The sequence below is a fragment of the Meriones unguiculatus genome, chromosome 5 (genome assembly GCF_030254825.1).
Source record: "Meriones unguiculatus strain TT.TT164.6M chromosome 5, Bangor_MerUng_6.1, whole genome shotgun sequence".
Taxonomy (NCBI): domain Eukaryota; kingdom Metazoa; phylum Chordata; class Mammalia; order Rodentia; family Muridae; genus Meriones; species Meriones unguiculatus.
Window position 1 is genome coordinate 1,278,344 of NC_083353.1, and position 22,534 is coordinate 1,300,877.

The 22,534-nt window shown below is 54.1% G+C and overlaps 1 protein-coding gene across 22 annotated transcripts in view; it reads right to left on the bottom strand.

Annotated features, from left to right (window-relative positions):
- Dysf (dysferlin) overlaps window positions 1-22,534 on the bottom strand; it is a 185,750-nt gene that overhangs the window by 73,419 nt on the left and 89,797 nt on the right. For 15 of the 22 annotated variants that reach the window (XM_060383441.1, XM_060383444.1, XM_060383445.1 and 12 more), the window contains 8 exons: window positions 19,057-19,188; window positions 18,815-18,981; window positions 17,891-18,005; window positions 17,597-17,702; window positions 17,207-17,349; window positions 15,506-15,679; window positions 2,471-2,564; window positions 1,964-2,041 (listed from right to left, as the gene is read on the bottom strand). In XM_060383441.1, the coding sequence (XP_060239424.1) occupies window positions 1,964-2,041; window positions 2,471-2,564; window positions 15,506-15,679; window positions 17,207-17,349; window positions 17,597-17,702; window positions 17,891-18,005; window positions 18,815-18,981; window positions 19,057-19,188 (1,009 nt within the window). Of the gene's footprint in view, window positions 1-1,963; window positions 2,123-2,470; window positions 2,565-15,505; window positions 15,680-17,206; window positions 17,350-17,596; window positions 17,703-17,890; window positions 18,006-18,814; window positions 18,982-19,056; window positions 19,189-22,534 lie in introns of all 22 variants that reach the window. The other 7 variants (XM_060383434.1, XM_060383440.1, XM_060383439.1 and 4 more) reach the window with 1 other exon arrangement.

Consider the following 22,534-nt stretch of genomic DNA (forward strand, 5'->3'; position numbering starts at 1 on the left):
CCAGGCTGTAGGTGAGGATACGGTGGGGAGCAGAGGGCTGCTTGGCTCTGGACAGCAGCTGGAAGATGCTCCCAGCAGCAGCAGCTGGACCCTGCCCTGACCTCAAAGTTCCACCTTCAAACGTCAGTTTCCTCAGAAATGCCAGCCAGTGGCTGGGCACAGCGTTGCACAGCCAGCCACCCCAGGGTCAGCTCCCAGGGAGAAATCGCTTTGGTTTAGCATTTGGGAGTGAAAATAAACACTCCGAGTTTTATAGGTTCCCCCGTGTTGGCTGCTGTTTTCCTTTCCAGCCGCTGCTCAATCGGGCCTTTCATTCAGAAGCCCATGGCCTCTGAGGAAGCCCTGGGCAGTGCCCTCAAAACTCGAGGGACGTTCATCTGTGGAAAGTATGACGTCTCCCAGACCAGTGCCTGCTGACCGAGCTCTGGTTCCACTGGCTGCAATCCTGGGGAGCCCCTGCCCTTTAGGGTCCTTAACCAGCTCGGTTCCCAGAGGACAAACGGCCTTCCACCCTCACTCACAAATCCCAGCTGAAAGGAAAAAGGCTGGGCTTGCAGTAAGCCCATTCCTAGTTTTCTCAGGGTCAGTTCCGATGTCAGAGTCATAGACACAGCCACCATGGATACCTAAGTGCCGCCAGCCTGTCAACGTCATCGTGCAAAGGCTCTCTCAGGACCCAGCTCCAAACCCCTGAAGGGAAGTACTCCAGCCAGGGGTGGCTGGCTGACGGGGCTGGAGAGCAGGTCATTGAGAGCACAGGAACCAGAGCATGAACTACAGCTGCTGGGAGGAATGGGGGGAGCTCGGGCTTGCAAGGATGGGCACACGGCTGTAAGCTATGCAGCCCCGTGAGCAGAAGGCCACTGTCGCAGAATGCGGTCCTCCTTAGCTGCCGGTAGGTGCTTGCAGGAGACAGCCTTGGCCTTAACTCTAAACCCTGTCACCTGTCAGCGATTTAGGGAACCCACCCGAGTCTCATTTCTTTTGCCCATAAAATAAGGAGGTGTGACACCCAGCTATTGGTATCTGCCTAGGTAGGTACACAGCAATGCTCTTCGGTGTCTGTTCTTCAGATGCCCGGTGCTGAAGGTCCAGACGGGGAAATGAGGTGTCTCCCTGAGTGAGCTCCCAGCTGATGGAAAGATTACAACAGACAAACCACAGCTGAGCCCCACAATGGGTTGGAGCTCAAAGGGATGTACTAGTGTCCAGCACTGGGGAAGGAGGGGCCAACTCAGTTTGGGAGAGTCAGAGGACGTGTGATCTGGGTCTTGAGGTTGAACTTGAGGAAGAAACGCCTTCTAGGACGAGAAAATATTAAACACAAAGGCCAGGCACACACAGGGAGCGTGCAATTGTGGATCAAAGCTAGTGGGGGCGGGGCTCATGGATAAAGGGTGCAAGTGAAGATGAGACAGGCAAGACCATGGTCAGCACATGTCAAAGGCTTGTCTGACAGGGCAAATGTGGTAGGTTCCTCTGTCAGGGTCTACGCTTCAAAACAAGGGACTAAGAAGTCCAGTTATGGTTGGGGCAGTGTCAAAGGGAACAAAGCAGGCAGGGACTGGATATGAAGGATCAGGGCCTGCATGCTGCTGAAGACAGCAGTATGCCTGCTGTATGCCAGGCAGGCAATACAAGAGCTGAGTCGGGCCTCAGGGAGCTGGGTCTGGGAAGGTAGGAGCCTGAGGTAGCTGGGTCTGCACAGAGTGACCTGCATAGAGAAAGGCGTCACTAGATGCCATCACTAGAGAATGGTCCCTGAGTAGGAAGGGACAGTCAGCCAAGCCAAATCCTACTAATATCCCACATGAGGAGCAGCTCCCCGAGACCATGAGACACCAGGACCTGGAGAGAGTATCCAACACTCACAGAAGACAGCCACTCAAGGGCCCTCCTAGCCACAGCACACACTTTCCACCCTCCCGGCGGGAGTCCTGGATCCTCCTCTTCCTCCACCTACCAGAGAAGGAGTCCTTGTCCATGGCTGGCAGGTCTCGGGCCTGGTACAGGTAGCAACGTAGATGGTATCGGTTCCCGTCTTCACTCAGGAGGAAGAGAGATGACAACGTGGTGAATAGGGTTGCTAAGGGCCGGAGCTCCCTGAAGAGGACCTGGCTGACTGTGGACATGGCGACAGCCATCATGCAGACTGAGCCTCTTCAGTCAGGAGGGCAGACCCCAGCTCCAAGGAAGCAGCTTGCATGCTTTGAGCCTATCCAACCCCGGGGGAGAAGACAGGAGAGCAAGACCAAACTCACGGTGATAGGAACCTGAACGCACACAGCCCATCCCGGAACAGACACAAATGCCCATGTGCACATGTGCGCACACACTGAAAGACCCAGCTGGCCTAAAAGCACACACAGTCAGCTCGCTAAAGCCTCGACACACACACTCCTGACTACAGAACCCCACTCCAAGTATGAGGCCGTGTGTACCCAGCCAGATGCCACCGAGTGTCACTTACAGTCAAAGATGCAGGAGATTGTGGGTCTGTTAACACCAAAGCTCAGGGTAGAAACAGACATGGAATCTTCACTCTTGTCGTCCACCATGCCACCCTGGGGACACAGAGCTTATCAGGGCACAGCAGAAAACTGACCTGGATCCCTGCTCCCCGGAGCCCGGAACGGAAGTCCCCCTGCTCTAGACACACACACCTCCAAGTCAGAACCAGCTGTGGGTCTGAATCCTTCAGAGGCGCTTACACCCGAGGGTCAGGGTCCCTCTGCTCAGACTCAGTGATCTGCCCCGTCTCTCCCACTTGACCTCTAATGCAGCCCTGGGCTTCGGGCAGGCCATGCTCCACAGCTGCCCGTAACCGTTCCGTAACCGTTCTCAGGACTATGTCTTCCCCCGTTCTGTCCTTGCAAAGGAACCACACGCCCATGCTCCCCTGCTGTCCTGCTGCCGCTGCGTGGGTTCTGGCTCCCCCACACCCCCCCACAGCCAGGGAGAGGAATCCAGCTGCACCCCTCCACGTCCCTTGGCCACAGTTTGGCTCTAAACTGGATCACTTGAGCCCTGCTGCTGCCTGTCAGTAACTGTCCCTGGGACTTCAGGCTGCTTAACTCCTCAGAATCAACGTTTGCTTGTCAGAGACAACTAGACACGGCCCCGCGCAGAAAGTTGCCGTGCCTGCTAAAGACAGACAGGCACTTCTTAGATCACTGCCCGGCAACGGTACCAGCTCAAAGAATGGAAGCACTCCCTATCTGAAGGAAACGAGGCCCAGGCTGAGAGGATGGATACCAGAAACTATCACCATGTAGCCAGGCTGGCGGGAGGCACATATACATACACACACACACACACACACACACACACACACACACACACACATATATATATATATATATATATATTCCTGTTTGTATTCCGGGAGTGGATGGGGATGTGACTTCATCAGTAAAGCACTTGCCTCATACGCCTGAAGATGAGAATTTGATCCTCAGAACCCATGCAAAAACGCCAGATGTGGTAGCCTGAGCCTGTGATCCCAATGCTGGGGAGGGGGAGACAGCCAGCCTAGCCTAACAGCAAGCCCCGGGCCAGGGAGAAACTCTGTCTTAAAAGGCAAGATAAGTTGCTTCTGAGGACCTCCGCCCCTGAGGTTGATTTCCAAACCACACACACACACACACACACACACACACACACCACACCACTTCCACACATACACCCACACATATACCATTCCCACACATACACACACCATCCTATCACACCACACACACACACCACACACACACATACACACACACCACCCCCACACATATCACACATACTACCCAACACCCTTACCATGCCGTACATACACATACATAGTCACACACATTAAGAAGTTATTCCAGCTGGACATGGTGTCACAATCTTTTAACGTCATCACTTGCAATACAGAAACAGACGAATCTCTGTGAGATCAAGGTCATCCTGGTCTACAGAGTGAGTTGCAGGTGAGCCAGGTCTACACAGTAAGACCCTATCTCAAAAAGGTTATTATTATTATTATTATTATTATTATTATTATTATTATTATTACAGGAAGCTGAAAACGTGGACATTTCCGTAAAGACCCAGTTTGCCCTAGACACACAGTAAGTGCTTTCCTGGTGCCTTTGAGAAGCATACCCTCTGTGTCCATGTCTCTGTCTGTCTGTCTGTCTGTCTGTCTTTATCTCTCTCTATCTCATACACAGAGAAAGAGACAGAGACAGAGAAACAGAGAGAATAACTCAGAGAGTGTTACACAACGGACAGATAAAGGCCCAAGTCACACCTAAGATCCTGTGACCCAGGCAGGTATGGACCCCAGGAGTACTGGGGCCTCCTTAGGAGAAGCAAATCATCTGGTCTGTGCCCTGCCGCACTGGTCCCCTGTCTCCAGAATGGGCACTGAGTCCAGTTACGGGGTCTCTGGGCTTTGGGACACTGAGTGTAGGAATAAGCTTTGGGGGGGCTTAGCAAACAATACAGGCGTAAGTGACGAGGAAAGCAGATGAGGACACTGAAGTGGGGTTTCACAGTTGTAACAGAGCCCTACACACACACACACACACACACACACACACACACACACACACACCCCTTGATGCTCCCAGAACTGCTGAGAGCAAGGAGGAGGCTCTACTGGGGGTGTACAGCACGGGACCCCAGCCCCTCGCCTTCAGTGGTTTCTGGGTCCATATGAAAGCGCTGGCCTGCAGCCTGAGGTTGGGAGAGGTATTTCCCTCCCTGGGACTTACACCAGGCCTGGGCCAGGTATTCCGGGCCTAGCTTGGGACCTAAGAGAATTCCTCTTGGAGTGTCTTACATGGGGCCTGGGTTCTCTGACCTGCCCTGCCTCCCAGAGAGGGCCCAGCCACCCTACGCGGTCCGTGGGGTCCTCCAGCCATCCTCATCTAATCTAGGGCCAGTACGCTCCTACCTTTCATCTTTTTCTGTCTCGGGGTTTGGGCAGGGGCTACTGGGGAAAGCATTTCAGGAGACAGTTAAGACACACTCCTAGAGCCAGGCAGAGGGACGACCCAGAGCCCAGCCTGGCTCTGACTCACCTGCTGGGCTCACACACACATACAGAGAGAGACAGACAGAGACACAGACAGACAGGGAGTCAATGCCCACTGACCCCCTCAGGGCATCTGGACACCACCTTGAACAGATCCCCATTACTGTCTCGGAGCAGAGGGGAAGCTGCCCTCCCTACTGGATGTCTGTAGGCACTGAATTGGGGCTTTAGCATGGGGACATCCTAACACCAGCACCCCACTCATGTTCAAACAGCAGGGACACCCTGGGACCTTTTTCTTACCCCAGAGATACCGCTCAAGAAGACATCATCACTCTCAAAGGGGCCAAGGAAATTCACCCTGAAACACACCTTCTCAACATTCTAAAGGGAGCTCACAGACCTCACAAGGCTTTGCTCCTTCCCGTGACACTGATGTGTCATGGAAATATATACAATGTGAGATATAGAATCACACATTTGTTTAATATACCAAATATTCTGATCGTGGCCAGTGTGGGCTCCAGGAGGGCACCACAATGACCAGGCACCTCCAACAGTGCTTGATACAACGAGGTCCTAGGAACAATCACTGAGCAGCTGGGTGTAAGCCAGGGCAAGGCCTGCCCTCCCTGAAAGCACTTTCCTCCAGAAGGAAGACTGAGACTAAAGCAATTCTCAGGGCCTGGCTGAGGGAAGGGTCCCAGACAGGGGGCATCTAAGTCAGCACGAGAAAGGGAGTGTGGCAATGCTGGCACCAGTCAGCCAACTGGCAACTCCCTGCCTTCACCATCACCATGTAGTACCCAAATCCAGGGACCATCCCCCAGAGCTGGACCCCTGAAACTTTCAAGTTAGAGGATAGAAACCAGAGTTCAGACAAAGAAGAGGAGCTCCCAGGGTACACAGAATAAAGTTGGCAGTGGCAGGCACATTCCATGAGTGGGTAGGCCAGGGCAAAGGTTCATGTTCTAGGTGGTGATGCTCCCTGAGGACCATGCCCAGGCTATACACACTTCCAGTAAGGCAGGAGGACAAGCCCTGGAGTCCTTAGATGAATGGAGGAAAGGCAGCTGGCATGGCAGGTAAAGAGTTCTTATCTGGGAAATGCAGGAAATTTACCTTTGGTCTCATGAACACTCTGTCCTGAGACATTCACAGTGGTGAGGTCACTGGTACCCTAGGCATGTCTGAAGCATCCCTAGTCACCTAGCTAGATATCAATAGCCTCCCACTTAGTTATGGCTGCCAAAATGTCTCCAGACACTGTCAGATGTCACCTAAAGGAGGGGCAGTACTCCTTCATTTAGAAACATTATAAAAATTAAACTAGGTGACATGCTCACAGCCCTCAGTAGGTAGCTGGCATCCAGTGTGTCTATTTAACTGTGTCACTTTCCAGTCCTATAGCAGCCAATTCTTCGCCCAAACCTCCACTTCCTTCCCTCTAGTTTTCTTAAATGTCTTACATCCACTTTCCTCTTTCTGCCACAGGGCCTTTGCACAGGCTGTCCTTTCCACTCAGCACATCCCCTCTGCAACGCTAACTTAAGATTCTCCTTCAACTAGGTCATTGCAGAGCATGGTGCTTTTTTGGCTGCCTGCTTTCAGCATCTCCCTACCTTGCCAGTTTGTCTTCTGAAGGGAAGCAGGAAAGGCACACACAGAAGGCCTTATATCACACATCCTCGGCCATGTACCTGGCCCAGAACCAGCTCCAGTGAAGGAAACCCCAGTGTGTCCATGCCCTTGCCTTGGCAATATGGGCAGTTCAGGGACCAAAGATCCCAGGCAGGAGGTCGTTAACTGTGTGGCAAGCAGTGTTCCCCTCACCTCAGGAGGCTAGGGTCTGGCTCTGCCAAAGGAGATGTCTTTGCAACCAACAGGCTGCTCTGTAAGCTGGAAAGGTGGGGGGGGGGGGGTTGGAGCTTCCCTTTCGGGAAGGCTTTCTGGAATAGGTATTGGAGTAACCAAGAGTGGCAACAGTCAAGAAAGGCTGAAGGGGTGGGTGGGAAAGACTGGGGTGGGATGCCTAGTGGGGCGGTATGATCGGCCAGGCTTTATGGGATGCCGCTGCTGGGGTCTCTGCCCAGCCGCCCCTCGCACCCACTCCTGCCCGGCCCTATTGGCCTAGGGCATTGGGTTTCCCACAATCACATTCTTCACTCCATAGCTCATGTGGAGACTCCCAGGCTGGGGCTGGCAGCCATGCCGTCTGTGGCCACACACTGTGTCCTAGGGCAGGCTGTGCATCGGATCCTGTGGCTCCCTCTGGGGGGGGGACTGGGTGGCCTCCAACCACTGCTGCCCGGCAGGAGGCCATGGATCCCTGGAGGAGCCTGAGGCGTAAGTAAAAAAAAAAAAAAAAACTGGGCCTCAGAGATGCTATGGAGTGCCACCAAATGTCTCCCCCCCCCAGATGAAGCCACACTTAGTTGGGCCTGGGCAAAGCTGACCTCCAAGTCCTTCAACCAAAAGGAGGTGGGCAGGTTCTGGGGAGACATGCTTTTCAAAAGGGACCCCCTTCCCTTGTCCAGATGAGATGGGGACCTAGGAAAGGGCCAACAGCATGCTCGAGGTCCCATCAGAGCTACACACCACCCACTAGGAAAGTTGTTCCAGCCTCAAAATCTAGCTCTGACTTGGAGGACTCTATATCAGCATCCATGTGGAGAGATGGGGGGGAGAAAGTGAGGAAAGCTACAGGTGGGCAATCATAATCCTAGAAGGCTGGGGTGGGGGCAGTGCCTCAGCTGCCACACCATGGCCGCAGGGGAAGAATCCCCAAGGCCTCAGAGGCACATTGGGACCATCAGGGAGACCCCAGGAACCTTCCCTGTAATCGGCCAGGTCAAGCAGAAATGTGTAGCCTGGCCCCAGTGGCTGCCTCCTCCTCCTCCCAGGGAAGACCACTCCCACCACAAGACAGGATGCAGGAGCAAGAAGAGCCCGGTGTTGAGGCTACTAGGAAGGACCGTACTAGCAAGAACTACATCACCCATCCATCTGTTCATGCAAATGGCACCAGAGACCCCAGAGTGGCAAGTGCTGGAGCTGCTCCACAGCCCACAGAGTAGATTACAGACTCAGAGCTCTGCAAAGCAGTTATTAGACAGAAGGAGAAGCTGTCTACATTTACAACTTAAGAAATTATATTTCAAAACAGAGGTGGTGGCACATGCCTGTAGCCCTGGCATTTGGGAGTCTGAGGCATGAGAGAGCAAGAGTTATAGGGCACGCTGAGTTACAGAGTGAGTTCTAGGCCAGCCTAGGTTATTGTGAGACTCTGTCTAAAGAGGGGAAGGAAGGAAGGAAAGAAGGAGGAAGGAAGGAAGGAAGGAAGGAAGGAAGGAAGGAAGGAAGGAAGGAAGGAAGCCACAAACATCTAGAAATTGCCCCACAGAAATCAGCATCTTCAAGCCTGAGCAGGGGACCGTGGCTCGGTCTTTTCTGGAGAGCCAACAGTTGAGCATTAGCCAGCACAACCCTCAGATGACCATCCAGATCTTGACTTTCTTCACTCTCTCCTCATCAGCAGCTTTGCAGGGACATCAGAATGGCACAGTGATGGGCAGTTTTCCTTGGTTCTCACCTAAAGTCAGTTCCACTGAAACGAGTCCTTCAGACTGAGTTCCTAGTAGAGCCTGCCTCCTAGGGCTGGTTAAACAACGCCATCCATAAACAAGGTTGGTGGCCACAGGCGCCTGTGGTGCATGTCCTAGGTCAGGACATGAGGGCCAGCCACAGCATCCAGGGAGGCCACACCCTCACCACTGTGGATGATACAGGTCTATCAGAGATGCACTGCCCAGCAGGGCACAGTCTGGTGACAGGCCAGCTAGGAGCCACATTGGCTGTGTGCCCACAAAGGTTCCTATGCCAAAGCATGCCACGGGCCAGATTTGGCTGGCGGCCCACAGCGTGTTAACCTACTCTATGAAGGGAGATTACTGTTCTGCTATGTCACCATCTCCCCTATCTAACAGGTGAGAAAGACAAAGTTGGGAGCAGTTTGTCTCTTCCCTGCACTTAAACAGTGGATTATCTAACAAGACCAGGGTCTCCCATCCAGAAACCATTGGTTCAGAGTACCTAATCAAAGTTCTGGAGGGACTACAGAGGGCTGAGTGCCAGGCTGGGGCAGAAGTCACACCCAGGACCCAGGGCACTGTCCTGGCTGCCACCTCTCACATGGAAGCCCCACAGACGACAAGAGGCCAGAACAAGGGACGAAAGCTCTTTAAAAGTGGGAGTGGAGTAGACCTCCCTTCCCAATCAGGTCTTAAGTAGAATAGCAGGCGAGGGCACACCGCCATTTAACTTGCAGCTGGAACCAGGTTTGGAATCAGCCGCTAAAGTCTTCACTAAAGTCTTCGCTAAACTACTGCCTCCCGTGGAGCTGGGAGGGCACCGGGCAAGCTGCAGAGCGCACAGGGCCACTGTGGGCTGATTCAGGGTGAGTGTCCACTCCCTCTGTGCACATGCGCAGGCTGTGGAGACATCCAGGGCAGGTTCTTTCCTGCGCCAGCTGCCTCAAGAATTTCACCAAGTGTCTGTCCCACTTTGGCTGGAAGTGCCCTGATTTGTCACATCTGTTTTCTTAGAACGACTGTTAACAATGTCCCAGGACAGATTTTAAAAAGGGGGGAACGGGAGAGAGGAACATAGACCCTCACCTGTGACATCATACATACGGGCTCCAACTGTGCAGGCACACTCACTCGGGGCCTCGAAATCTTAAAATCCAGCTCAGAGCAAGACAGATACAAGGCCCACACATTTAGGAAGCATACGCTAACTGTCCTCTCTAGCCAGGAAACGGGAGGGATGTGGTTTGAACGGGTACCAGTCAGAACAATGCCAGGCAGGGAGCAAGGGTTTCACCTAGATGGTCAAGAGCCCATAGGATCTGGGGGTGGGGCTTTATTGGTACAGTGCCTGGGTAGCATGCGCAAGGCCCTGGGGTCAGTCTGAAGCACTACATAAAACCTTAAGGGTTAGTGCACACCTGTAATCCCAGCACTGAGGAGGAGGGAAGATCAGAAGTGCAGGGCCATCCTGAGCCTGTGAGAGCGAGGCCATGAAATACAAGAATAAGGAAACTTTATCTCAAGAAAGGAACCCTGGGGGCTGATAGACAAAGTAGCCCTCCAGTAAGTCAGCCACCCCCAGCCATGGCTACTCAGGAGGCAAATCTCTGAAGGAGGCCTTGCTCAAGGGGGACAGATCTGGGAACCAGGCTGGGGTAGCAGGCACACAGCATGGCTTCCTCCAGGTCCAGAGATGGCCCCAACCCTGGCCAAGCCACCTGGGACCTCATTTAGCCAGCTCAAGTCTTGAGTTACTTCACACCGGCACCAGCATTTCCTTGATCCCCTTCCCAACCCTTCCTACTCACAACTGCCCTTCCCTGCCAATGGCCCAAGTAGTGACACCTGTTTCTAAGGGTTCTAAGGACTTCGGTCTATGCCAACACTGCAGGCTTTCTGGGTGGCAGCTTCCTTGAGTGGAGAGATGGGTTTATCACACCCAGCTTTCTTCAGGAACTGTGCTGCCTGTCTGAAACATAGGAGCAACGCTAGGAGCCTCCTGACACTTCAGATCTTTTCTCCCTAGGGCCATCCCAAGGAGCTTTGGGTGGGGCAGAAAAGACACTCTGCCCTAGAGAAAATGAAAAGTGAACGTTGTCAGTTGGGGGTCTGGCCAAGAGTCAGAAAGTGCCTGAGGAGAGGGTGGAGGGCAGCTACCCTACCCTAGGTCAGTTCTAGGACAGATGCAGACCTATTTCTTCTGCAGTAGCATTCAAGACTCAAAGAACCACCTGTAGTGACAACACTACCCCATAGCTGCACCACCCCGTGACAGGAACCAAATGTCCTTATTCTAGTTACTTTGGGAAAGAATTACAGAGCCATGCCTGAATCGGAGCTAGGTTCAGCCTCAGTTGTCCCCAGAAGTAAAATGGACTAATGCATGCAGGCAACATGTAAACCTAACTGCCTGATCAGTGATATGTGGTTAACAAGATTTAGTAACTCTTTCTTGGGGACTCGGGTGCCCTAGAGGAGTAGATAATGACAGAGGCCTCACACCAGAATATAACTGTCACATAGACACACAAACACAAGGGCAAAGGACAGGAGAACACAGAGAGAAAGAGAGAGACACACGGGGGGGGGGGGGTACATCCAACTTCCCAAAGCCCCTGCAGCTCCTGCAGCTCCTGCAGCTCCCATGCACCTTTGAACATGGAAGTCTTCCTCAGCTCTAGAAGGCACCAGAGCAGTCAGCACATGCTTCAGGCCTGTCTCCTCCCTCCCTTCCAGGCAGGCCGCCCCGACAGCTAAGGAAGCCTTGCCCCTCCCGCAAGGCCAAGTGCAAAGGCTTGGAAAATCCTTGTGCCTGGAGGGCAGGCCTAGGGCAAGGGCGACAGGATAGATTCCGTGAGCTCATCCCCAACAGCCGTCACCAGAGTTCCCAGAGAGGCTGGTGGCGTCAGGAGGGGGTGGCTGGGCCGGAGCCTGGTGTTGGTGGCTGTGGCGGCAGCGAGGGGTGTGGGGTAAGGAGGAGGCTGATGGAACGCGCTATAATAGCAGCTTTGTACTCTGATTCCCAGCTCCCTGGGAACGCCAGGAAGATTATGAAACCCGGTGTCTTTGGGAATGCCAGGATATTAGCTGGAAAAAGAATAATACAAAAATAAAATAATGCGCGGGATGGAGACAGCAGACGCTTAGCAGACTGAGCCAGGGCCTCCCGCTCTGAGGAGGGAGCCAGGCTTGGCCCCTGCTGCTGGTGCTAACGAGCAGACAGGGCCTGCCTTCCAAGGAGAGCATTTCCAGAGGGAGCTGGCAGGCCAGGCCCAGCCCTGCCGAGGATGCACAGGCCTAGGGAGGGGTGGCAGAAGGCAAAGCATAACTAGGCCTGGTCCTGGGGCCCAGACATTCAAACCCCTCAGATTCCCAGGAGGCTCCCTTAACCCCATCGACAGTCCTTCCCTGGCTCTTTCAAGATCTCTATAACCTCCTCCAAGCATCCTCTTCTTTAGCACGGTCACACTGAAATGACTATAGAACAGCAAAGATAGAGAAGGGGGCAGGTTTATTTTAACTCTCATGTGAGTATCCCTCTTCCGGCCTTAAGTCACCCAAGGGCTCCCCATGGAACAAGACTCCACCAAAGGGCAGCAGAACATGCTATCTTACCTTACCCAGGACTCTGATCACACACCCAGTCTCTCTTAGAAAAGCATCTAAGTGGAGGCCAATGCATACTATCTCTGTCCTCACTATTCAAAGATGGCCCAGGAGCCAGCAGCAGCAGCTCTTAGGACCTCGCTAGAAGTGGCGATTCTCAGTACCCCACCCAGACACTGCCTCAGAGGCGGCACTGTAACACGTCCTCAGTGGACATCTGTGCTCATTAGCCTGCACCGCCACTGCTAACCCTTCCAGTGCTGCTAAGATGTGAGCTCTTCCATGCGTGATGGCAGGCAGAAGGATCCAGAGCACCCGAGGCCTGCTGTTCCACCATATACCAAGTACAGAGCAAGCATCAGCCAGACATCAGGGACCAACAGTGGTTGGTAACAGAACCCCTGGAAATCTGTCCCACGATGTGGAGTGAGCATGCGCCCCGGTCTCCGGGCCAAGACGCCGGAATGTCCCAGGGCAAGGCCAATAAGCTTAGAGATGGAAGCCTGCCCCATCCTTTGGTCCACGCTGGAAGCATGTGTTAGTAACTACAGGAAGGGAGTGTGGCATGGGGGCATGTGAGGTGTGATCACGAGTCTGTGTTGGGGCTCAGGGGATTCCGTGTACTCAGTTACGAAGTGATCCAGGCAGTTACTGCCCAGAATGATGACGGCTCTGCCCAGACACCAGCCTCCTCAAGGGACACAGAGCTCTGTGGGACCCACTCTAGCAATCACAGACTATCTCCCTCAGATTCTCTGGCACTCAGGTTTCCCCAGGGATACCGAGGGCTCCCTGGGGCTGGTTCCTTCCACATATCATAAGCTAATCACAAATGACTCAAAGCCCCTCAAACCGTGACAATTTGACATTTGACTTCTGTGATTCCCCCCTGACATGTTCTCCATAAACAACAGACTAACAGATTTCTGGGAAATCTCATCAGCACTCTGCCCTATCTCTCCAATCATTACACTAAGAATCTTGGGCCCATGTCCCCTGGCCTTGCTTGCCTTCCTTCTGCAAGCCCCACCCTACCCCAGCACCTGGCTTCATGCATGTGTCTCTGGGCACCTCTGGCCACGTGTCCTGTCCCTCCCAGCTCACACTCAACCCAAACTCCTCCTGCTTCCCTGCCCTGGCTGCCTGATCTGCTTTCCTCACACAGCTACACGGAACGTCAGACTTGCCAACAGTGAACTCATAGCAACCTTGGGCTCACCCTCTGGCCTAACACTCTCCGATCTACGTTTCTGAGCCTCTGACAACCCTGTGTGTCCCTCTGCCACTCCAAGTAACACCTTGGTCCCACGGCTCCTTCCCCAGGTGGTCGCCTCATCTCTGGATCTTCTGATGGGATGTTATCTTCCTCAATTACTTTCCACTCAAGGTCCCAATACCTGCTCCAGCCAGAGCTCACCTATGCTCACCACTGCCCAGCTCTCTGGTGCCATAAGAGTGCTGGACCTCCTTCTGGAATTCTGCTTACTGCTACTTCCGGTTTCTTTTCCTTATCAGAAGTTCTGCTATCAAACCTGGTGGTGCTGCCAATCACAGAGCCCCAGGATGGTCCTTCAGAGCCCTCCATCCATCACCCCAGGCACAGCGCCTGGCGCAGGCACGCAACCAGCTAAGGCCATTTTCCTCCCAGAGCTGAGCCACTCTGGGCTCTCTATATGCGAGGCAGGTAGTAGTGTGCCTTTGTCTGGCTGTGGCTGGGAGGATGTGGCATGTCTTCAGCCACCCGCACCATCGTTGCCACCAAGAAGAAAGGCAGCCCTGAAAACCTCAATTTCCTGCCACCTAATACCTGGCTCCTCTCCAGAGCACTTTCCAACCAAGTGAGGCCCGAAGCCCCCTTGCTCATCAGCCCATCTGAACAGAGTCTCTTTGTTGTACCCACATTGTTTTCTGAGACAGTCTCCCACTGGAAGCTGCATCTCAATGGTTGGGCTAAGCCAGCTGGCCAGAAAGCCTTCGGGACCCTCCTGCCTCTGGCTCCCTGCTTATCCTGGGAGTATAAGCACATGCTGCCACCTAGCTTTTTCATGTGTGTGCTAGGGGTCAAACACAGACCAGTTCAGTGCTTGCCTGGCCTTCCTCAAGCTCTTCCTCCCCTACTTTCACAGCCTCAGCCACAGGACCATCCCTCAGCCCTCCCAAGTGCCCAAACCAGGCCAACACGGACAAACACAGCCACGCACAGCCTTGCTTTGTGAAAACCGCAGATCTATCTCATCTGCTCCTGTCCTGGCTGACAACTCTTTATGGCCCAGAGCTCTGGATGCCTCTGCTTCTCGCAAAGGCTTTGTCTAGGACTAACAAATTCTCTCTCTGAGCCCATCACAGGCTGTTACCTAGCCTCCAGCATTTCCTCTCCTGCACTACTAACATAGAGGGCCTTTCTGGCCAGCCTTTTTGGGGCCAACGCTCACTTCCACCCCCTTCTCCACTTCCATTCATCATGTCCTGAACCCACCCCACTAGACTCTCACAGGCACTCTCACAGACTCTCACTAGACTCCCTGACCCACTGATATGCACATATCCATTGTACAGACCAGCTTGTGTATAAAAGGTTAATGGGACCTGCTTTACAGGGTCACACCCCAGGGTACCCACAAAGAATGCACACATAATACTGGCTGTATTCCAGAGGTGGTGGTCTCCTTAGGGCCTTCCACCCTGTCTCCAGGACTTCCTAGACCAGCAGAACAGAGAGCAGGCTGTATGCCTGCCCCAAATGTTCCTGCTCGGATTGCCAACATCTCTTCCCCAGCTCATTACCCAGATCTTGAGTAACTTGAGCCAACCCCAGTACTATGAACTATGGAAGATGCCTCAGGGGATGGCGGGGTGGGAAGTAGTCATCCAGGGTTCCCCTTTCTCAGATACACATCTCAAAACCCAGCCAAGTCTCTTCCTGGGGAGAACTGTGTCCAACCAAGAATATGGCGGGGTCACAGGCCTCGCCAGCCACTCCCAGCTCCCACTTATGCCAGCCTCTCTTCATTGCAGGAAGCTCCAGGTCCCCTGACTTTGCTGTGTAATGAGCTACTCAGAGGCCCGGGCCATCTCCCTCTCTGTCCTCATCTTCCTTCACCCTCTGAGAAGCAATGGGTACTCCAGTGTCAAGAAAGGAGCTGTCTTATTTTAGGAAGACACCCAGAATGCTGTTCACGCTCCCCATGGCCAACGTTCCAGCTAAAGGCCATGACCCGGGTTTCCACGCCTGTCCCACAACAGCCTTGGACAGGCAAGCTGCTCCCCACCCAAGCCCAGCCGAATAAACCCGATGTACCAGGGCCCCCTCGAGGGCAAACACAGCTGCAGGCCCCGTCTTCTCCAGTGGCTCCATTCTGCGGCGCCAGCGGCGGCGGCGGAAAGCGTCCGTCTTGCGGTACTCCAGGTGGAACTTCCAGCCAAAGAGAGAGGCATACTCCCAGCCCTCGCCCTCAGCCTCCGCCTGCCGGTGCTGCAGGAGAGAGGAGGCAGCTAAGAGGGGGAGACAGAGCAGGGTTCCAAAGGGTAAGCCTGGAAGAGCCACCTGGAAGAAGGTGGCTTTGAGCAGCCTTGAGTGAGAAACCCAGGAGGGAAAGAAAGGAGGCTCCCAGGCCACAGGGTAGCTGACGGGGCCAGCAGGAAAGGTAGACAGCAGCAGAGCTAGGCACTGGGCTCCGGGGCTGTTTATGTGAACTAGGGGTGGACTGCCCAAATCCAAGCTTTCCTTGTCACTTCCTTTTTCTTCTAACATCTCAGCTTCTAAACATAGAGATGGGTCTACAGTTCAGAGGCAAAATGAAGAGCCTGCTACCCAAGGTCAGACTGCTTCTCACCAAGATGTGGACCTAGGCCAACTGTGATGGGGCCACCTCTCCTCTAATGGGCCTTTTCCCCACAGGAAGCCTGGAAGCGCCTGGTCCTAGGCTCTGTGAGAGAGTGGTACAGCATTGCCCTTAGCTATCACCTCAGTCTGGGCCCCCAAGCAAAGCCCACACCTCTAACAACTGGATTTCCTCCACAGAGAGAAAGAGCTGTAGACCTGGTTCTCAGCAGCTTGTCCCCAGACCCCAAACATCCCTCTCTAGAGCATCCGCTCAAAGGAAGAGGAAACCTGGGTCCCATAAAGACTGTGCTTACAGTGAGAGAGGCCTGGTTCTGCTACCAAACCCCAATGTGTTCTTAGGAATGGGGAGTAGATGCCAAGAGGATCCCGGGAAGGCAGGCGCGGAGGCCAGGCTGGGCATGGGCAGCCCCAGACTCGGGACAAGCGCACATGGTCACGAGTGTTCACAAGAAGTACAGTGGGCCTGTGTTTCCTGGCCTGCTGGGCTGAGGCGGGGGGCAGGGGGAACAATGATGGCTCGGCCTTTCACTTGCAACACACTCACACTGTGGCCTATCCCAGCAGCCAGAAGTGTGGGCTCAACACCCGGGCCCCCACTAGTGTTCCATCTCCCTGTGAGGACATGTCACGGCACACCCCACTCAGACGTCTGCCAGTGGCAGACGGCTCACAAGGTGTAGACCCCATCCCCTGCCTCCAGGTGAGAAGGGTCTGTGAGTTTCAAGGGCCCCTGCCAGGCCACAACCTCGCCTACCAGAACATAGCCTTCCTGTCGTGGGGAGCCAAACACAAGCACTTCCTTTGACAGCCTTGAGCCTTCTGGGACTGTAAGTGAAGGCTGCATAGCCGTATCTGTGAGCACCATGTGCAATCTGTGGGGGCCTGCGTGTGCTCTGTGTTGTGGGGCTGTGATCTCTGTACTCAGGGTGACCCAGACTTTCAGTGTGATGTGGATGTATGCTAAACTGATCTGGGTGCAGCCTGTCAGTGAATTCATTGGGTCTCCTGGTGTTTTGACTGAGAAGGTCCCTCGGGCATTTGAATACTTGGTCCCCAGCTGATGGCCTGTGCACACTGCATGCACACAGCTCCATTCTCCGTCCAGTGGCCTCCTCCTCCCAGAAGCCCACTCCCATCCATCTCCCGTTGCCTCACCCTCTTCAGTGCCTCCAACTGGCTGAGGTCCCTCCTGCGCAGTCGGACCCAGCGTCGACGCCTGTGAGTGTAATACATCTTCTCAGCTGGGACCCAGTGCCTTGGCTTTCGGTCCGGGGGTATGGTGATACCGTACTCCCAGCCTGCGGGACGGGGTTACCTGTTAGTTCTTGTCACTTAATCCTATCTCTCCTAAGCTATCATTCTTCAAGTGGCATGCCCAGACCCTGAGCAGCTAAGAACTCTGGGCCTAACTGGTAACTTGAAGTGGAGGCGTGTTCAGGAAGTTCCCCAGGTTGAGTGACCCAGTGAAAGCCGGGCAACTGCCTGGGGGCCTACAGCTGCCTAGGAGCTGGCCCGGGGTGGGACCCAGGCCCTGTGTGTTCCCACCTTGCTCGTCAACAGCCCGATTGAGGTCTGTGGACCACTCCTCATCTTCCCACTTCCAGCCCAGCGGGCATTCAATTTCATCCTTCGGAAGCACCTTCTCCCCATTCTAGAGACACAATAGGCATGAGACAGTTCAGATGATGCAGACTGAGCACCCACAGGACTCGAGGTCACCACCCTCTGGAGCACAGGAGCAAGGGAGAACACCAGCCTTCTGAGCCACAGGCTCTTCATGGGACCAAACAGCCAGGGCCCCAGAGAAAGTGCACACTGGCCACCCGAGCACCCCCTCACCACGTCCGTGTAGTTGTCACTCATGTAAATCCACTGGCCTCCGGGGAGCCGGGTCTGGTTCTCAAACACCTCCTCCACAAAGCTCAGATGACCAGCATCAGCACCGTGGAGCAGGCTGTTGGGAGGACAGTACCAGGGTCACTGAGGACACCCCACTCTCTTCCCCTCAGCACCTTTCCTCAGCCCACCTGCGCTGTCAGCCCCGCTGTGAACCTGATGGAGGGGTAGTGAGAGAGACTAGGACAGCGAGAGAAAAGGAGGCCCAGAACAGGAAGAGATGGTCACAAGCCAAAGAATGTGTCTCCTGAGGTAGAAACGAGGAAAAAGGAGACCAACGCGAGGCACCAAACCCAATGAAAATATCATCAAGCTAAACAGTTATTCTTCAAGCTTTACAAAGTGACTGAATGTCACTCAGCTATAGAAGAGAGGAGGGAATGACTGAGGCGGCACAGAAGGGCTGCCCGAAGGGGGCTATTCCCAGACCAAGTGAGCTGACTGGAACAGGAATGGCCACGTATGAGTGACATTGTCTGTTGTGTCATGGAGGCCAAGGAACACAACCGGGTGTCAACTCCAAGGCATGCTTAATAATAACGGACTCTGTGTGTGCTGAAATGGTGTGCATGGCGGGTGCAGGTCTGTGGTGGGAGGGTGTTGCAAACATGCATGCATGTGGAAGTCAGAGGACGACCAAGTCAAGTTCTTACACTTGTGTGACAAGTGCCTTGCCAACTGAGCCATTCCCAGACGCATAGAGCACTTTATTTCTGAGTGTCTGAGCTACTCCTGCTAAGCCCCAGCCCCAGGAGGGTTCAGCAAGAGCAGGCAGAAGGATCTACTTAAGAGGAAGGGCTGGGGGGAGGGAGAGCAACGGTTGGGTATCCTGGCCTAGCCCTCCACCACCATGGGACTACCACTCACGTCTTCTCTGGACACACGAACCAGTCTCCTGCCCAGGCCCAGCCGGCTGAGGGGCGGAAGCTATCCTTTGGCAGTTTGATCTTGCCTGTGACGTCAGAAAACTTGGGGTAGGTGAGGCCTGTGGTGCCCCAGTTCCCAACCAGCGCCAGCTTTGTCTGGTTCTCATACTGCAGACCAAAGGAGGAGAGGTGAGAGGCCACCCAGCTTCAGGACCCTAGGGCAGGAGGCGGGCGCACACTCACCGTTTCGGCAAAGACAGAGAGCTTCCCCTCGGCAAACTGATTGAATTCTTTCTCATCCACAGAGAGCCCGAACCAGAGCTTGACCCGGATCTGCACCGGCATCCGGGCCCCAGGCACACTTTCCATAGGATACTGGGATCAAAGAAACACAAACACCCCTCAGGCCTGGGCATACCAGCTCAATCCCCAGTCAGGTGTGCTCTGTCAGGGACTACAGCAAATGTCATAGACATGGGATCTATAAGCAAGAAGTTTAACCCCCCCACCAAGAGTCCTGTTCATCTAAGACTACAGCAGCCATGCAGGAGCTCTGGGGTCATGTCTGCAACAGGGTCTCTCATATCGCTGTCCCCCTCCGTCTTCTCACTCCTGTCAGCTGACGGAACTCTGTGCTACAACGGAAATGGCTCATATCTGCAAGGTCCAGTACAGCAGCCACAAGCCATCTGAAAGTGGCTCATGCAACCAAGGGAAACAGAGTTTTCGTTTTATTTGATGTTAACTAATTTAAGCAGTTATACATGGCTGCCGCGCGGGACCTTGTGCCATCCTAGAAACAGAAGAGCAGAGACCCCGCTCCAGAAGAGGAGCAATTAATGGCAGGCACTTCGTTTCATTTTCAGTACTTCACGCTTTGGCTAGGCGTGAGCACTGCGCCTAATGTCCCCACGATTTCAAATGCTGATCAGCATGTTAACCGCTCCTTGCTGTGGCAGCTGCTTTTACCCTGAAGGCCTTCAGAAGTTCTGCCAAATGGAATAACCACAACAGCCCAACATTTAAAAACATATATATGTTCCCTACGATTACTTCATGACTCAAACCAAAGGTCAGACTCAGCCTCGGGGAGCAGAGTTCCCTCCCTCTTAAAATGACACCCTGTTCTCTAGTGGAGACAGCATGGTGAGAGATACCTCACTTAATGAGAGCAGCAGGAAGTCCGGTGGGTTCAAGAGAGGCTGAGAAGCCAGGCTGGGGGCCCCCAGGCAGACGGGGAAGGCCTGGGCCCCTGGAAGAAGAGCCCTATGCTCACAGAAGCTTGGGGAGTGGCACGGGCCACTGTGGGACCATCCCCCATTCCTTGGCCCATCACCTCCCTGGAGAAGTATGGAGGCACCTCTTGCCCCACGGTCCCCAGGAACTCCCTGTGGTGTTCACTTCGGCTGTCTCTTCCCTCGGGGTGGCTAGCTGCCCTTTTCCCTCCAAGCCACCAGCCCTCGGGACATGGCAGGAATGCCTGCCTCCCCCCAACACACCCCTTCCCTCCTCCAGCTCCAGCTCCCACCACCAACTTCCCCCAGACAGGGCCAGCCTGCCTAACCGAAAATAGCAACAGCAAATAAAGAAATGTCTAGTTTGGGGCTCCTCTCCTCTGCTGGTGCTCACTTTTTCCAGCTTGGGTTTAAGTTAAGGAACACCAGTGTTTGCTTGGTCTCTGCCCGCTGCCAACATTTTTGTAGTGCTTGCTCAGGAGCTACTGGCAGGCTCATGAACTCAGTGGGGAAGACTTCGAGAAACAATTCTATATCTTTTTTCCCCTTTGCTTGGAATCAGGGGACATTTTCAGCTCACATTCTCCTGGAGGCTTCAGGGCCAAGGGGTCAGAAGAGAGGCAGAGGTGCTCCAGAGTCCACCAGGCCTGCCTACAGCCTGCCTGTGCCCTCACCGCCCTGCCAGCCCACTCCCACACTGCCCCCAACACACTCCACACACACAAGGAGAGGGGCAGCCTTGAAGGGCAGTCTGAAGACAGAACCTGAGGTCTGGATCAAACAAATAATGTGCCTCAGATAGTCCAGGTTCAAGGGGGAAAGTCATGTTTCCTGCCTAACAGACTCACCGCGAGCGTGTGCACACCACACACACACACACACACGCGCGCGCGCACACACAGACATCGTCTCCTCTGAAAGATCAGTCTCCCAGGGTACTGATTTTCTCAGTCCTGGCTGTCTCAGTTAGGGTTATTACTCCTGTGATGAAACACCGTGACCAAAAGCAACTTGGGGAGGACGTATGGGTGTTCATCATGGAAGGAAGTCAGGACAAGGCAGGAACCTGAAGGCAGGAGCTGATACAGAGGCCATGGAGGAACACTGCTTGCCAGTCTGATCCCCATGGCTTGTTCAGCTGCCTTCTTAAAGCACCCAGGTCCACCAGCCCAGGTTGGCACCCACATCAGGCTGGACCCTCCCCATCAGTCACTAACTGAGAAAATTAGGAAAAGCCTTGCCTACAACCCAGTCTTTCAGAGGCATTTTTTAAAACTGAGCTGCCCTCTTCTCAGACGATGTTAGTTTCTGTCAAGCTGACACAAAGCTCCCCAGCACACTGGCCTAGGATGGATCTCTGAGTGTGGCATCTGTAAAGCAAAAGACAACCCCCAAAGGAAGAGGAGAAGAGAGGGAGAGGGGAGCAAGCGTCCATTGCCCTTCACGAAGTAACACCTGCATTGTCTAACTCAGTCCTCAACTCATGGGAGGTGGACAGCTTCTTTTTTGCTTAATAGATGGGGGGGGGGGGGGGCTATTCAGAGAGCCCCGGTGACCTGCCCAAGGCCAGACAGCACTCTAAACAGCGGTGGCGATCTGTTCATACAGGCTGTGTGGCTGAGGCTAGCCCCCTCTTCCCATCCCAAAGGGCAAGAATAACGGCTGGCCAACCTAAAACAGACAGGCCAGCAGCCAGCAGATGCTGCTCCGAAGGGCCACGGCTGAGATATGGTCAGTGATGACATCCTGGAAGCTCAGAGGTATGAGGTAAGACAGAAAGAAGGGAACCACTGCAGTGAGGCTTGAAGGAAACAGGCCAAGCTGGGATGGAGCAAGGCTGAGGATGCCTTCCAGGAAGAGCCATCAGGAGCAACTAGAAGCAAACAGCTGGCTTTCTGGCCACTGAGAGTGGCTGTCCACAGAGAAGGCATCTCCTGAGGGTGCACTCTGTATTCTGATCATCTGGTCACAGCCATGACCAAAGCCACCTGGACTCTATTCTAATATTCCCCCAGAGGAAAAGCCGGGAGCCCCTGCACAGGCACCCACTCACTTTCCCCTCACTTTTCCCGGGGGGGGGGGCAGGCGTGGAGGTCATCTCAGACGCCAGGAATGATTCTTGAAATAGACTGGCCCCAGGAAGCAAGTCTTACTTAAACACATGGAGCCCTTACTTTGCTTTAAAAAGGGGGTGGGGCGTCTTTTGTAGCCTAGGCTGTTCTCAAACTCAGTGTGTAGCCCAGGAGGATGACCTGAACTCCTGGTCCTCCTGCCTCTACCCACCAAGGGTTAGGTTTACAGGTGAACACCATGACACTCTGTTTTTCTAGTGCACTTCCAACCCCACATCAGCTCCCCTCAGCAAGCCTCCTAGACCCCCTGCATGGAACCTGGAGAGTTTGTGAGGGAAGCGAAGAAAAAGCAAGCTGTTTACTCAACTTCCTATCCCTCCTTTCCCAAGATGCAAGTCTGAGGCCTTTCAGATA